Source organism: Bos indicus, chromosome 5, assembly GCF_029378745.1.
Source record: "Bos indicus isolate NIAB-ARS_2022 breed Sahiwal x Tharparkar chromosome 5, NIAB-ARS_B.indTharparkar_mat_pri_1.0, whole genome shotgun sequence".
NCBI classification, from domain to species: Eukaryota; Metazoa; Chordata; class Mammalia; order Artiodactyla; family Bovidae; genus Bos; species Bos indicus.
In genome coordinates, this window is record NC_091764.1 from 37022079 (window position 1) to 37039482 (window position 17404).

At 35.5% G+C, this 17404-nt stretch overlaps 1 protein-coding gene across 2 annotated transcripts in view; it reads left to right on the forward strand.

Annotated features, from left to right (window-relative positions):
• ADAMTS20 (ADAM metallopeptidase with thrombospondin type 1 motif 20) overlaps positions 1-17404 on the forward strand; it is a 218532-nt gene that overhangs the window by 39081 nt on the left and 162047 nt on the right. For both annotated transcript variants that reach the window (XM_019960760.2, XM_019960761.2), the window contains exon 4: positions 9535-9794. In XM_019960760.2, the coding sequence (XP_019816319.2) occupies positions 9535-9794 (260 nt within the window). The remainder of the gene's footprint in view (positions 1-9534; positions 9795-17404) is intronic.

Sequence of the window (17404 nt, forward strand, 5' to 3'; positions counted from 1 at the left end):
ATCCACTGGATCATCAAAAAAGCGAGAGAGTTCTAGAAAAACATCTACTTTTGCTTTACTGACAATACCAAAGCCCTTGACTGTGTGGATCACAACAAACTGTGGAAAATTCTTCAAGAGATGGGAATACCAGACCACCAGACCTGCCTCCTGAGAAATCTGTATGCAGGTCAAGAAGCAACAGTTAGATCTGGACATGGAACAACAGACTGGTTCCAAATCGGGAAAGGAGTATGTCAAGGCTGTATATTGTCACCCTGCTTATTTAACTTATATACAGAGTACATCATGCAAAATGCCAGGCTAGATGAAGCACAAGCTGGAATCAAGATTGCTGGGAGAAATATTAATAACCTCAGATATGCAGATGACACCACCCTTATGGCAGAAAGTGAAGAAGAACTAAAGAGCCTCTTGATGAAAATGAAAGAGGAGAGTGAAAAAGTTGGCTTAAAACTCAACATTCAGAAAACTAAGATCATGGCATCTGGTCCCATCACTTCATGGTGAATAGATGGGGAAGCAATGGAAACAGTGACGGACTTTATTTTCTTGGGCTCCAAAATCACTGCAGATGGTGAGTGCAGCCGTGAAATTAAAAGATGCTTGCTCCTTGGCAGAAAATTTATGACCAACCAAGACAGCATATTAAAAAGCAGAGACATTATTTTACCAACAAAGGTCCGTCTAGTCAAGGCTATGGTTTTTCCAGTAGTCATGTATGGATGTGAGAGTTGGACTGTGAAGAAAGCTGAGCGCTGAAGAATTGATGTTTTCGAGCTGTGGTGTTGGAGAAGACTCTTGAAAGTCCCTTGACTGCAAGAAGATCCAACAAGTCCATCCTAAAGGAAATCAATCATTGAATATTCATTGGAAGGACTGATGTTGAAGCTGAATACTTTAGCTCCAATACTTTAGCCTCCTGATGTGAAGAACTGACTCATTTGAAAAGACCTTGATGCTGGGAAGATTGAAGGTGGAAGGAGAAAGGGATGACAGAGGATGAGATGGTTGGATGGCATCACTGACTCAATGGACATGTCTTTGAGTAAACTCTGGGAGTTGGTGATGGTCAGAGAGGCCTGGGATGCTGCAGTCCATGGCGTTGCAGAGTCCGCAGCAACTGAGCAACTGAACTGAACTGATTGCAACAATGTTACTCTTAAGTGAGAACGCTTTGAATAAGTTTTGAGGCAATAATATTATTGACAACAGGAGCAATACAAGAAAAAATATGAAGAAGTGGCAAAACTTGGTGATCAGATACAAACGGTGAAGGAAAGACAGGAAGAGCCCAATTGTGGTGTAGAGTTTAGTTTCAGTATGGTATTTGGAGGTTATTGCCCACATTGATAGAAAAAGGGAAACTCAAGATGGGAAAAGAAAATTAACTCATTTTTATATCCTTTGAATATGAGGTGTCAGTAGAATGTTCAAGTCAAATTACAGATAATTTCATTATTGTTTGACAAACTTTTTAGTAGTTTATATTTGCATAGATTATTTAATCACTTTGCATTCTAGAATACTGTATGCTGTTGTAAGAGTTATTTTTGCTTTTGTAATTTTAAGTATTTTATGTTCTAGTAAGCAGATTATCATCATTGCATGATGTTTAAGATGTAGTGCTTTGGTCTAAATTAGTTTTGAGTCATACTACACTTGTTATTAATAAAAGACAAGACATTGTTTAAACATTTGAGTTAATGGAGCATTGCATAGAAATGGTGTAATTGAATTGGCAAAGAGCTTTGCATAATACTCATTTATTTAGGGTATTTGGAAAGGTCATTTTTATGATCATTTATTATAGTACTTAAGCATAAATATCAGAAAAAGGTAATGAGATAAAATGTTTAGCCTGTAAGATAGTTACGGATACTGTTTTCAAAAATAATACTATAATTCAGAAACCAGTAAACAAATTCATTGTAATGATTTAAAGGAGACTGAGATATTAATGAAAGAATTTAGTAGTTGTCTAGTCACACCTCTCCTTATGACCAGTGCAAAAAGTCTGAGGTATATACTTCCATGTATTTCTGGCTCGTCACATAAGTTTTTATGAATCTGTATATTTTGTAAAAGTTTGTTTTCACAAAAATGAGATCATACTATCATTCATATTATTTTTCCACTTAACACTTTTTACTTAAAAATGAATCATGAACATCCTTCCTTATGAAAACACATAGACCTCATTCATTTTTTTCCATATCTGCATAACATTCCATTGTTGAATTATTCCTTTGTTGAGGATTGTTTGTTTAAAAAATTTTAAATGTGGGCTCTTGGTTATTTTAGTTATCAAAGCCATTTGTCTTTGCAAAATTAGATTTGCAGAATCAAAACATTAGCAAAAAAACTTTCTAATATTCAGCATCTCTTTCCTAATATTTAGCATTTCTAAAACTACTGTATGATGGCGATCAGAACGGTCCTGTTATTTTAACAGTAGTTGGTTTTGTAAATTACTGTTTGTTAAGAACTTGTTAATAATAATAATGAAAGTCATGAATATATAAACCAATATAAAAAACAGCATTTGGACAACAGCCCATATATGGCCACACAATTGTGCTTGCACCCACCCTTTCATTTAGTCCACCTACCTCCCCTCACCTGATCATTCTAAATGTCATGCATGTCATCTCCCTGCTTTTTATGTAGTGTTATTGCATCCATATATATTTCTTAAATCTTTATTTTGTTTTTTAAGCTACATAAAAATATGTCGGATTTAATTTTTTTCATTTTTGTCACTTGTAATTAACAAAATTCACTCATATAGTTGTGTGTTAAAGCATGAAATCAGATTTCTTCCAAATCAAATATTTTACAAAGTCTGCACAATATTCTTATCATTATTTCATTTTCTATAGAGATCAAACCCCTGATATCTGTTTTGGTGAAAGTGTGTTTGTTGTTAAATTACAGTTTTCTTTCTTTTTTTCCTTTAACCTTCATTGTCAAGCAATATGTTTTAGTGGTTAAAATCATCAACTTTGAATCCAGATATCTAGGATTTCAATCTCAGATGTGCTACTTATTAATTAAATGTGGCTGTATTTTACTGATCTAATTCTATAAAGCCTTTGCTTTTTGATTGACAAATTTAAACTACCTTTATTTGTATATGAACCAGTTACTTTTTTTTTTCTGGTTTTTGAAATGAACCAGTTATTTGTTTTCATTTTTAGCTCAATCAGTTCAGTTGCTCAGTCATGTCCAACTTTGTGACCCCATGGACTGCAGCACGCTAGACCTCCCTGTTCAGCACCAACTCCCAGAGTTTACTCAAACTCATGTCCATTGGGTCGGTGATGCCATCCAACCATCTCATCCTCTGTCGTCCCCTTCTCCTCCCGCCTTCAATCTTTCCCAGCATCAGGGTCTTTTCAAATGAGTTAGCTCTTCACATCAGATGGCCAAAGTATTGGAGTTTCAGCTTCAACATCAGTCCTTCCAGTATACACTCAGGACTGATCTCCTTTAGGATGGACTGGTTGGATCTCCCTGCAGTCCAAGGGACTCTCAAAAGTCTTCTCCAACACCACAGTTCAAAAGCATCAATTCTTTGGCACTCAGCTTTCTTTATAGTCCAACTCTCACATCCATACATGACCACTGGAAAAACCATAGCTTTGACTAGACAGATCTTTGCTGGCAAAGTAATGTCTCTGCTTTTTAATATGCTATCTTAGTTGGTCATAACTTTACTTCCAAGGAGTAAGTGTCTTTTAATTTCATGTCTGCAGTCACCATCTGCAGTGATTTTGGAGCCCAAGAATATAAAGTCTGCCACTGTTTCCACTGTTTCCCCATCTATTTGCCATGAATTGATGGGACTGGATGCCATGATCTTAGTTTTCTGAATGTTGAGTTTTAAGCCAACTTTTTCACTCTCCTCTTTCACTTTACTAAGAGGCTCTTTAGTTCTTCTTCACTTTCTGCCATAAGGGTGGTGTCATCTGCATATCTGAGGTTATTAATATTTCTCCCAGCAATCTTGATTCCAGCTTGTGCTTCATCCAGATCAGTGTTTCTCATGATGCACTCTGCATATAAGTTAAATAAGCAGGGTGACAATATACAGTCTTGATGTACTCCTTTCCTGATTTGGAACCAGTCTGTTGTTCCATGTCCCGTTCTAACTGTTGTTTCCTGACCTGCATACAAATTTAATTAACTGTGCATGTTAATTCCTTAATCTCTGTGTATTGTGGATTACTCATCTATAAAGTGGGATTAATAATAGTACTCACTTTATATGCCACCGTTAAATAAATTGGGCTTCCCTGGTGGCTCAGTGGTAAAGAACCTGCCTGCCAGTACAGGAGATGTGGTTTCCATTCATGAGTCAGGAAGATCCCTTGGAAAAGGAAATGGCAACCCACTCCAGTCTTTTTGTGTGGCAGATTCCATGAACGGAGGATCCTGGTAGACTACAGTCCAAAAGAGTGGGATATGACTTAGTGATTAAACAAAAATTAGATGAGTTAATATAAGTAAATTTGTTAGAAATGAAAATTTGACCCATAAACAAGGAAGGAGTTTGAGGTGCTGACTCCCCTGTTCAGTGTAAAATCTGCATTTACCTTTACAGCTGGCTGTCCATATCTGTATTTCTGCATCTTCAGATCTGCAGATCATAGTCCTATAGTACATATTTATTGAAAAACATCCATGTATAAGTCAACCCACACAGTTCAAGCCCGTGCTGTTCATGGATAATCTCTACTTGATTTATAATAGACAATATACATTGTGTTATTTGTATTTCATATTAATTTTATTCTGTTGCTTTTTTTTCTATTTCCTTACTTTTGCTGATTTTTCTGTTCTTAAGTCATCCCACAACACTTTGAATTTAGAATTTGTACTAAGTATCTTTTTCCTTTGGTAATGTGCTTATTTAACAGCAGTATATACGCATACCTATACTTACTGATTTTAAAGGAATATAATAATTGTATCCTTTTTGCACTAAGCTATGTGACATATCCCAATTCCTTCTTAGTCCACTGAAATTTTACAAAGTGATTATTCCACTTTTCACTGTCTCCAGCAGTATATGAGAGGCTCAGGAACCCCACATTATTTTACCATGGCTAGTTATTTTCAATATGTTTCATTTTAGCCATTTGGGAGGATATATAGTTAAATTTCATTGCATTTTAATGTGCATTTCCCAGATTATTGGTAAATTTTGGTACTGTTTCCTGTGTTTATGCCTTTGAATTTTGCCTTTTGTGAAGTATTCAAGTCTCCCTTATTTTTATTATTATCTTATTTGCAGTGGTTAATGATATAATCTGTATATAAGTCCTTTGTTTATATTTATTCCAGATATCTCTTCCTTTTCCCATAATAATGTTGTTTGGTGAACACAGTTCAAAGTCTTGGTTTACTCAAATGAATAGTCTTTTTGGTTAGTATTTTTTGTCTCCTAAAGTCCTTTCTCAAACAAAAATCAAGGTCATGAATATATTCTGATATATCATCATTTAAAAGACAGATGAAACATGTTTGAGATCTTTCCCTTTTTTTAAGTTCTTAGAAAAGTTTTGAGAAAGTAGTGTTATTTCTTCTTCAAATGCTTAGTCATGTTTGCTGGTGAAGCCCTTTGAGACTGGGTTTTTGGGGAAGAATTGATTAGAGTTCAATTTTTTTAAGTTATGTGGCTGTTAGACTTTCTAATTCTTTGTGGGTCAGTTTTGATAAGTTGTGTTTTTTTCAGAAATGTTCTAGAAAACATTTCTTAATTTGTTTGTATCAAGTTGTTTATAATATCTTCTTAATGTTTATTTTTCCCTTTTTAAAACAATTACTCCAGAATTGAATTTTAAATTTGAATTTGTATATTTTTTTGTTCTAAGGATTCTTTTTTTTTTTTTTCTGTGTATATTGTTTATCCAATGTTTTCATTCCAGTTTGTAGTTCTTCTTTCTTTCTTTCATTATTTCAGCCTACAGAGAGTTACCTATTCTAACTTACTGTCAATCTGACTCCTTCAAGCCACAGTACTTCCTCAATTGTGTTCTTGTTTAGCTTACTATTAACCAGTGAGATGTTTAATTTTGTAGCACCCAGGCTGGACAGAACTTTGGGGGCTATCTCAGGTGGAGATATTGACAGGCCCTGGTAACCAACCATTCAATTTTGTTTCTATGATTTTTGACTGTTTTAGATAGCTAATAAGTAGAATCAAATAGGATTTATACTTTTGTGGCTGGCTCATTTCTAGTTACCCTACTATCCTCAAGATTCATCCATATCAGAGCATGTAATAATTTCCTTTTTTAAAGATGAGTAACCCATTTGCTATATATACCGCGTTTCATTTATCTGTTTATCTATCAATAGATATTTGAGTTGCTTCCACCTTTTGGTTATTGTAAATAATGCTGCAGTGATCATGAGTGGGCAAATATTACTTAAAGACCCTGCTTTTAATTCTTTTGGATATATACTGAGATGTAGAATTGCTGGATCATTTGGTAGTTCTGTATATAAGTTTTTGAGGTACTTTTATACTATTTCCCATAGCGGTTGCACCCCATTTTATAATCCAACCAACAGTTCATGAAGGTTCCAGTTTCTCCACATCCTCATCAACACTTATTATTTTCTGTTCTTTTTAATATTAGCCATCCTAATCGGTTTGAAATGATATCTCATTGTAGTTTTGATTTGCATATCTCTAATGATAAGTAACATTGACCATCTTTTTATATGCGATTGTACATTTTTTACCTTTGGTAAAATGTCTATTCAAGTCCTTTCCCCATTTAAAAAATCAGGTTATTTTTATTGAGTCATGAAAGTGAAAGTTGCTTAGTCGTGTCTGCCTCTTTGCAACCCTATGGACTATATAGTCCATGGAATTCTCAGGCCAGAATACTGGAATGCGTAGCCATTTCCTTCTCCAGGGGATCTTCCTTAGCCAGGGATCGAACCCAGGTCTCCTGCAATTGCAGGTGGATTCTTTACCAGCTGAATCACAAGGGAAGCCAAAGAATCCTGGAGTGGGCAGCCTATCCATTCTCCAAGGGATCTTCCCAACCCAGGAATCAAACTCGGGTCTCCTGCAGTACAGGTGGATTCTTTACCAATTGAGCTATTAGGGAAGCCCTTATTGAGTTATAAGTATATATATATATGTATATATATATATATATGTATATGTGTAGTGGGTATTACCTCTGTAGCTCCTCATCAGATATGATTTGCAAGTATTTTTCCCATTGCATTTTCACTCTTTTGATTGTATTCTTCAATGCACATACATTTTTAAGTTTGCAATCATGTTTGTCTGTTTTTTTGCGTTTATTGCCTGTGCTTTGGTGTCATATCCAAATAATCACTGTCAGACCCACTGTCATGGAGCTTTTCCTCTGCTTTCTTTTAGGAGTTTCAAAGTTGTTTTAGATCTTAATCCATTTTGAGTTAACTTTTATATATGATATAAGATGAAGTCCAGTTTCACTCTTTTGCATGGACATATCTAGTTGTCCCAACACCATTTGTTGAAGAACCTATTCATTCTTCATAGGCTGTCCTTAGCACACTTGTCAAACATCATTTGACCATATACATAAAGGTTTCTTTCTTGGTTCTTTATTCCATTGGTATTTATGCAGGTTATGCTATGGACATTCTTAGTGTTTTCTGGACATATGTTTTCCTTCTTTTAGGTATCAGGATTGCAATTGCGGGGTCATAGGATAGGTACATGTGTAATTTAAAAATTGCCAGATAGTATTCTGGAGTGGCTGAGACAATACTTGGTATTATCAGTCTTTTAAGTTTTAGCCATTTTGTTAAATCTTTTGATTGAATTGTTATTTAAGGATTAATTTGAGAAATAACTTTAAGTCCTTTGATATGTGTTCATTTTTTTTACTCTTCCCACTGGAGTATAAACTTTATTAGATGCTATTTGCTGCTTAATTTCTGATGTTTGGTGACATTGGGCAGGTACTCAGTGAAAGTTTATTTTGAATGAATGAAATGAGTGAACAAATAATCAAAACATGAATATTTACCTTTTTCCTGATAACTCTGGGATTTGTGTACATCGGATACATCTAAGATCTTCTCCAGGGTCAAATAATTAGTCATGAATATTTTGGTGGGCTTCCCTGGTGGCACCAGTGGTAAAGAACTTGCCTGCTAACGCAGGAGACATAAGTGATGCAGTTTCAGTCTCTGGGTTGGGAAGATCCCCTGGAGAAGGGTATGGCAATCCACTACAGAATTCTTGCCTGGAGAATCCCATGGACAAAGGAGCCTTGCAGATATGACCATAGCGACTTAGCACAGCACAGCACATTTTGGTGGTTGACTCACCTTAGGAAAAATATGGCAAGACAAAATGTTAGGAATCTATGTTCAGTTTGTCAGATGCCCATAGTCTCCCACTGAGCTATATTTTAAAACTTAACAGTGTAGTAATATTAAAAGGCAGGATAGTTTTAGAAATTAGGAAAAGCAGTTCATCTGTAGAAACATTGTTCAAGGACTTTAGTTTCATTTTTTACAACCATAGAGTTGCTACTAATTTTAAGGGAAATGAATTATTTTTGTAATACAGGTTTATATTCTGTCTAATCCTTGTAATACAACTAAATCTTGATTGTTGTAGTATTGATGATTTGACTTATGAACTATCCAGGACTTTTGATTTCTTCTTACCTGTTTGCTTTGATCTACTTTCCTGTTCTAAATATTTTCACCAAACAATTATCAGAAAAATTAGCAGAGAAAAATAAGAAAGAGAGTAGAGGAACAAATTGAAGGAGAAGGAAATAGAACAAACACTCAAGCTGCCTATGAAATTTTTTCCATTGGCACAAATAATCATGAATTTAGAAGTGACTTTTATAGAAGGACTTAAAGTGGTTGCCATAATAATCCCTAATGTTTTAGCAGTTTTAATGCTGTATTTATATATAAACAAACATTATCAAAGTAATCAGGTATTTTATATAATCAAGTATTACAAAATTTATATCAACATTTGAATTTCTGGGTTTGAAAAGCCATCTATTGCCATATGGATTCATTTTCTTTTGATGCTCTTTAGATGTTGCATAACAAAAAAATATATTTGTTTTCTGTACTTTATGAAGCTTTATCCTATAAAATATAATTTCTCTGTAATGAGATTAGATGCAGTCAGTGGCTTGAGGACCCAATTTACCTACTGAAAAAAGCCTAAGTTCTCCCTGGTTTGTTTTTATTTTCTCCCCAGTGGTTAATACACATTTTTAATAGTCATGGCTGTTAAAGTAAGACTTATATATGGTTTTGTTACTGCAATATATGAAAATGTGAACATTATATTACTATGAGTAATAGTAATGCTTATGCTAATGTGGTGTAAGACTTTAAAATAAATTTTTTGTCCTTATATTTCATATTGGAAGCAGATGTAAAAATATTAAATATTTTTGGCCCTTCTATTCTGTGCAGTATTTTGAGTCACATCCAATTTAATGACTCTACATTATTATATTTTTCCCCCACCAGAAAGTGAAATAAAGAAAACTACTTTACCCTTTCATAACTACAGCGACATGAATGAAAATCTCAATATAAAGGAGGAAAGAGTTTTAGGATACACTTCAAAAAATATATCTTTGGAAGATGAAAGAAGTCAATTGCATTCCAGGAAAAAACGTTTTTTATCATATCCAAGATACGTGGAAGTTATGGTTACAGCTGACTCTAAAATGGTTCATCATCACGGACAGAACTTGCAGCACTATGTACTAACTCTGATGTCAATTGTAAGTAAACTTAACAGGTCCTTTATATTTTCTAAAATGTTTTACATAATATTTTTTCACATTTAATTAAAAATTTCCCCAAACTTTAGATGTAAGCAAATTGTTTACATTTAAGCCAAAATATCTGAATGAAATTTAAATATATAGATGTATATAGCAAGTGTTCCATTCTGTTACTTGGACAATTTTTTAAAGAATCTAAAAACCTTTTAAACAAATCACTTAACAGAAAGTGCTTCAATCTTGACTTCATCATGTGAATGACTTCTGCCCCCTAGTGACAAAATTGATCTTTTGCCCTTTGAATCTGAAGTTTTAATCTTGTTTCTGTATAGAAGGAGGGAATACTAATTTTATTACTACTGCATTCACCAAATCAAATTGGGACACATATTTTAAGTTATAAAGGTATTTATGGTAATAAAAGGAGCTCTATTAATAATAGGGCTTTAACAAACTTGGAATGTAAGAGGAATCTTAAGATCGTGTCATTCGATCCCATCACTTCATGGCAAATAGTAGGGGAAAAATAGAAACAGTGACAGATTTTATTTTCTTGAACTCGAAAATCGTTGGATGGTGACTGCGGCCTTGAAATTAAAAGACATTTGCTCCTTGGAAGAAAAACTATGACAGACCCAGACAGTGTATTAAAAAGCAGAGACTTTTTAATCTTTTTATCACTTTGTTAACAAAAGTCCATGAAGTCATAGCTATGGTTTTTCAGTAGTCATGTATGGATGTGAGAGTTGGACCGTAAAGTAGGCCGAGTGCTGAAGAATTGATGCTTTCAAATTGTGGTGCTGGAGAAGACTCTTGAGTCCCTTGGACAGCAAGGAGATCAAACCACTTAATCCTAAAGGAAATTAACCCTGAATATTCATTAGAAGGACTGATGCTGAAGCTGAAGCTCCAATACTTTGGCCACCTGATGTGAAGAGGCAACTTGTTGGAAAAGACCCTGATGCTGAGAAAAATTGAGGGCCAGAGGAAAAGAGAGTGACAGAAGATGAGATGGTTGGATGGCATCATGGACTCAACAGGCATGAGTTTGAGCAAATTCAGGGAGAGAGTGAAGGACAGGGAAGCCTGGTGTGCTCTAGTCCATGGGGTTGCAGAGTCAGACACAAGAGTCAGTCAGACAGAGTCTGTCATTTAGTGACTGAACAACAACGAACAATAAGATCACAGTAGCTCTAAGAACTTTTGATCTGATGTTAACGTCTCTGTTGAGCAGTGGTGGTGGCATATGAATAGATTTCTAGTGCTAGTAAAGAGCACCAGTTCTGTGTTAGTGTAGCACTCTATATACATAAAAGTACATAGGCATACATTACATATGTTTGGGCTTCCCTGGTGGCTCAGATGGTGAAGAGTCTGCCTCCAGTGCAGGAGACCCAGGTTTGGTTTCCGGGTGGGAAAAATCTCTTGGAGAAGATCCCCTGGAGAAGGGAATGGCTCCCCACTCCAGTATTCTTGCCTGGAGAATTCCATGGACAGAGGAGCCTGGTGGGCTTGTCCATGGGGTCATGAAGAGTCAGACACAACTGAGGGACGAATGCACATACATATATACACACCTGTACCTACTGTCTGGGACATTCCTGGATTAAGTCCTGTTCTTTTGAAGTAATTGCTAAAAGCAGCTCTTTCATGCTCAGGAGTATCTTGGTTTAGCTGATGAAATTTATAGTTTCCTCTATTTATACAAATTCAGGGTATTGGATCATATCTCATATTCACAGGGAGGGAATTCAGGGCTGCTTGGCTGAAATGATGGCACCTGGACACATCTATTATAAATTTCACTTAGCAAGAACTCTCCGATCAACTTCATTGTGACTGAAAAGACCCTAAGACCTTGGTATTTTCCTTACATATAGCATTTTATCTTAAATTCTTATACGTGCTAGGAATACATTGCTTCTGTGTCTAAACAAAGTATCTGTTATGAAATGAGCACTCAATAGTTAGTAAAAGAATAAGTAGATAAATGATTAAGGTAATACTTTTTTCAGAATAAGTGACATTATAATGGGAAACAAACATATAATCTAAAATGACGCTTTGAAATTTGTGCAGTGTAGATGTATTTTATTTACTTGAATTGAATTTTTAAAGTGACAACACAGCTCTACATACAGATTTATCCTGATTACTTTTTAACCTCTGAATCCAAAGTAACGATCTAGATGTGTATAATTATCTAGATGTGTAATTATTTAGATACTGGTGTGGCATGCTCATTGTGAAGGGCTTCTAATGAGAACATTGACATGGAGGATGTTGATTGATATATAGGAAATTATATCATTTATATGGAATCAGTTCAGTTCAGTTCAGTCGCTCAGTCGTGTCTGACTCTTTGCAACCCCATGAATCGCAGTATGCCAGGCTTCCCTATCCATCACCAACACCCAGAGTTCACTCAGACTCAGGTCCATTGAGTCAGTGATGCCATCCAGCCATCTCATCCTCTGTCGTCCCCTTCTCCTCCTGCCCCCAATCCCTCCCAGCATCAGAGTCTTTTCCAATGAGTCAACTCTTCGCATGAGGTGGCCAAAATACTGGAGTTTCAGCTTTAGCATCAGTCCTTCCAAAGAACACCCAGGACTGATCTCCTTCAGAATGGACTGGTTGGGTCTCCTTGCAGTCCAAGGGACTCTCAGGAGTCTTCTCCAACACCACAGTTCAAAAGCATCAACTCTTCGGCACTCAGCTTTCTTCACAGTCCAACTCTCGCATGCATACATGACCACTGGAAAAACCATAGCCTTGACTAGACGGACCTTGTTGGCAAAGTAATGTCTCTGCTTTTGAATATGCTATCTAGGTTGGTCATAACTTTCCTTCCAAGGAGTGTCTTTTAATTTCATGGCTGCAGTTACTATCTGCAGTGATTTTGGAGCCCCCAAAATTAAAGTCTGACACTGTTTCCATTGTTTCCCCATCTGTTTCCCATGAAGTAATGGGACCAGATGCCATGATCTTCATTTTCTGAATGTTGAGCTTTAAGCCAACTTTTTCACTCTCCTCTTTCACTTTCATCAAGAGGCTTTTTAGTTCCTCTTCACTTTCTGCCATAAGGGTGGTTTCACATGCATGTCTGAGGTTATTGATATTTCTCCCAGCAATCTTGATTCCAGCTTGTGCTTCATCCAGCCCAGCGTTTCTCATGATGTACTCTGCATACAAGTTAAATAAGCAGGGTGACAATATACAGCCTTGACATACTCCTTTTCCTATTTAGAACCAGTCTGTTGTTCCATGTCCAGTTCTAACTGTTGCTTCCTGACCTGCATACAGATTTCTCAAGAGGCAGGTCAGGTGGTCTGGTATTCCCATCTCTTTCAGAATTTTCTACAGTTTCTTGTGATCCACACAGTCAAAGGCTTTGGTGTAGTCAATAAAGCAGAAATAGATGTTTTTCTGGAACTCTCTTGCTTTTTCAATGATCCAGCAGATGTAGGCAATTTGATCTCTGGTTCCTCTGCCTCTTCTAAAACCAGCTTGAACATCTGGAAGTTCACGGTTCATGTATTGCTGAAGCCTGGAATAGTGTGGGTTAAACTTGGGAATTTTATATGGTTGAAGAAGATATTTATTAATAAAATTGGGAAGGTGATAGAGATACTCAAGAAAAATACTAGATTTTTTAAGTACAGCAGGTTTTGATGTTAAATGACAACTCCCTTATCAGTGCTTTGGAAATACTGACTCTAAGAGGTAAAGGAACACAAGAGTAATTTTTGAATAGCTATATACAGTTTTGGTGATGGTACCATCCTCAGAAAAGTTTTGTCATGTGTATTTTATGATTAAAATCATTATAATCACAGTATCAATTAGAGGATATTGTGATGTACCTTGTGAAGTTGTCCATGGGGGTTTTAAAACCAGAGTTCATCAATAACAAAGTCAACCTTCTGCCATCATGAAAAGTAAATCTGTTCTGAGATCGCTTGAAACCGCAGACCAGTGCGTGCACGTACCATTCCCTAGATGTTTAATTACATTAGGAGAGCCCGTTTCAGTTAAGATGAAATGTTCATAGATGCTGTCAGTTAGTTTGTGTTTAGCTTTCATTCATAGGGAAATACTGCCACAGTTGAGGAACAGGGGGATATTCCAAATATAGATGTTGTTGTTGTTTAGTTACTAAGTCATGTCCAACTCTTTTGGAACCCCATGGACTATAGGAGGAAAAATTTAGAAGGATATATCTCCCTTTTGAGGTAGTTTTGGTTTTATACATACTTTTTCCTCTTCAGAGGTCTAATTTCAGATGACTTCAGATTACCTGGGTTTTTTGTTTTCTCTATCCTTTTTTCTTTCATTAAATGTTTAAATAAGGATATAGGAAAGTCAGCAGACTTTATGATTTTGGACATGCATTGTTATTTTATTAGTTAACAATAATGGCTATAGCTATGTTTGTAGATGTAAACCATATTAAAGGTAAAAAGAAATGTGGAGAAAGAGTCAACAGACTTGTTTTGCTTGGGAATTTCTTAGTTTTAGTATTAAAAGTCTTATATCCCTGGAAATCCCTCAGTCGTGAGCAGACAAGGACAGTTGGTCATACTACATAGAGACTCGTCAAATATAATCCAGCTTGTTTTATCTGCACTTGTGAAGTCCATTTCCAGATTGCTCTAAAGAAGTAAGAGGAATGCTGTCTCCCCAAAACTGTCCCCAAATGTTGCCAGTTGAAGAAGCCATTCAAATTTTGTGTATGTCCTAATTTTTAAAGAGACATTAACTGTATTTATTCTGACACACTTGGCGTATTGATAATATTTTTTGGTCATAGTAATTTAGGAAAAAGACAAAAGCATGTGATTTACACCTGGAATATGATTGAGAGTCATTTAGAGAAAAGTTCAAAGTGATGAAAGAGATTTTGTGTTGAGCTCCAGATATAGTGGGGGAGAGTGCCAAATGCTTTCAGCACTGAGCAGATGGATTGTATACATACTTTAGAGAGGTGATTATCTACCCTTACTCATCCCATACAAAGTAAACAATTCTGCTGTCTTCTCAAACTTTTCCTTTTCTTTCAACAGTTTAACAATATCTGAGTGCAGTGAATATAGAAATAATGTGTGATTTAATTCACCTTTTAGAGTGCTTTACTCATGTTGTAAAAATAACTTAGTGATCTCTATTCAAAGAGTTTCTAGAAATAACATTAAAATTAGCTGGGAAAAATGCATTTGTGGTGTATAGTGTACTTAATGAAATAAGTGTGTGTTAAATGAGCAGAGATGTTCAGTTTTTCGCTACTCTAAAATTTTTCCTTAGAGAATTTGGGTGATATTATCATGGGAAATAGATGGGGAAACAGTGGAAACAGTATCAGACTTTATTTTCTGGGGCTCCAAAATCACTGCAGATGGTGACTGCAGCCATGAAACTAAAAGACGCTTACTCCTTGGAAGGAAAGTTATGACCAACCTAGATAGCATATTCAAAAGCAGAGACATTACTTTGCCAACAAAGGTCTGTCTAGTCAAGCCTATGGTTTTTCCAGTGGTTATGTATGGATGTGAGAGTTGGACTGTGAAGAAAGCTGAGTGCCAAAGAATTGATGCTTTTGAACTGTGGTGTTGGAGAAGACTCTTGAGAGTCCCTTGGACTGTAAGGAGATCCAACCAGTCCATTCTAAAGGAGATCAGTCCTGGGTGTTCTTTGGAAGGACTGATGCTAAAGCTGAAACTCCAGTATTTTGGCCACCTCATGCGAAGAGTTGACTCATTGGAGAAGACTCTGATGCTGGGAGGGATTGGGGGCAGGAGGAGAAGGGGACGACAGAGGATGAGATGGCTGGATGGCATCACTGACTCAATGGACATGAGTCTGAGTGAACTCTGGGAGTTGGTGATGGACAGGGAGGCCTGGCATGCTGCAATTCATGGGGTTGCAAAGAGTCGGACACGACTGAGCAACTGAATTGAACTGACTGATCAGGTTAAAATGTCAATTTAAATTCATTATTAAACTATTAAATAGTATTTAAATTAGGAAAATTATACTTTTTTCAGCAGATTTATTTTGATATGCAATGACTTTCTGTTTAATAAACCTTGGAAATATTGTCAGAAGCCTCCATACTTTTGTTTACAAAGTTTGATTTGATAATATTTACCTTGTTACAGATTTAATAATGTAAATCTCAAGAGCATCATTTGTCAGGAATTAGCCCTATTTTTAAAAACACAGTTGCTATTAGAGGCATTTATCAACTAGAAAGTTTCACCTACATTACATTGACTTAATATCATTGCTTTCAATTCTTTGAGTTGTCTTTACTGATGTTATTTAGGATGGGGAAAATTTTCAACAATATTAGAATAAAAACTCATGATTTGCTTTCGTACATCACATTTAACCATTTTATGTTACCTTTTCCTTCAACTCAGTGCTCTACCTGTTCTTAATTCTTTGCATATATTTTCTTTGGATATATGTGGAATTTCATTTTCTAACTTAAAAACAATAACATCTTTCTGATGAGTAAGGATCTATGTAACAAAATCTCTTCACTTTGCTAAAATCAGTTTTTTTTTTTATAGATAACTTCAAAGGTGAAGGTGGTCAGAAGGTACAAATATCCAGTTATAAGATAAATTACTCCTGGGGAATGTAATGTACAGGTGGTGACTGTAGTTAGCAATACTGTATTTTGTATTTGAAAGTTGCTAAGAGAGTAGATCTAAAAAGTCCTATTAGAAAAAAAAATTACAACTATATATGGTAATGGATGTTAACTAAACTTATTGTAGTGGTCATTTGCAATACACACACACACATATCAAATCATTGAATACCTAAAATTAATACACTGATATATGTCAGTTCTTAATTTTTTTAAATGGCTTAAAAAAAAAAAGATGATCTCTAAACGTGCCATATATGAACATTTGCTGAAGCTGTGTTTCAAAATAGTGGTCCGTTAATAGAGATATAATTTGCTTCGTGCTTTGCATGAACTGTATGTTGCCTGAGATTTTCTTAAAATATTTAAACAATTTATAGCATTTCTTTTCCTTTTGCTAATTATCTATGAAGCAATGTTTACTATTTTATGAGTCCTATAAAGCAATATGAATTCTATATGCCAGGGGAAAAAAAAACACTTACAGAATAAAGGACTGAACACATTTTAATTGGATCAATGAAAGTCCTAATGCATAGTACTCTAAAATGGAGTGATTACAGTTGTATATAATAATATTACATGGTTTTATAGAACAGAAAAGATACATTAGAAATCTGATCTAGTGTTTTCTACAGTATAGTCTCTGGGGTGGGATACTAGTCCTGTGGCTTGTTCATGGAGGGGAAAAGAGAATTTGGCCAGACAGTTGAGTGAGATGCTGCATATAATAAATACCTCTCTTGTACATTTAATATTTATGCATGTCAAAACTATTCTAGGCTAGTCAAGACTTAGCCTAGTCAAGACTCCATGAAGAGTTATCCTTAGAGTTATCTACTCCAAGATATCCCTGAAGATATCTTTTTGCTCAACTTTTCTCCAACTGTGGAATAATTTTTTTCTTTAAAACAAATGTTCTCACACCCTTTTCCCAACAGCTTCTGGTGAA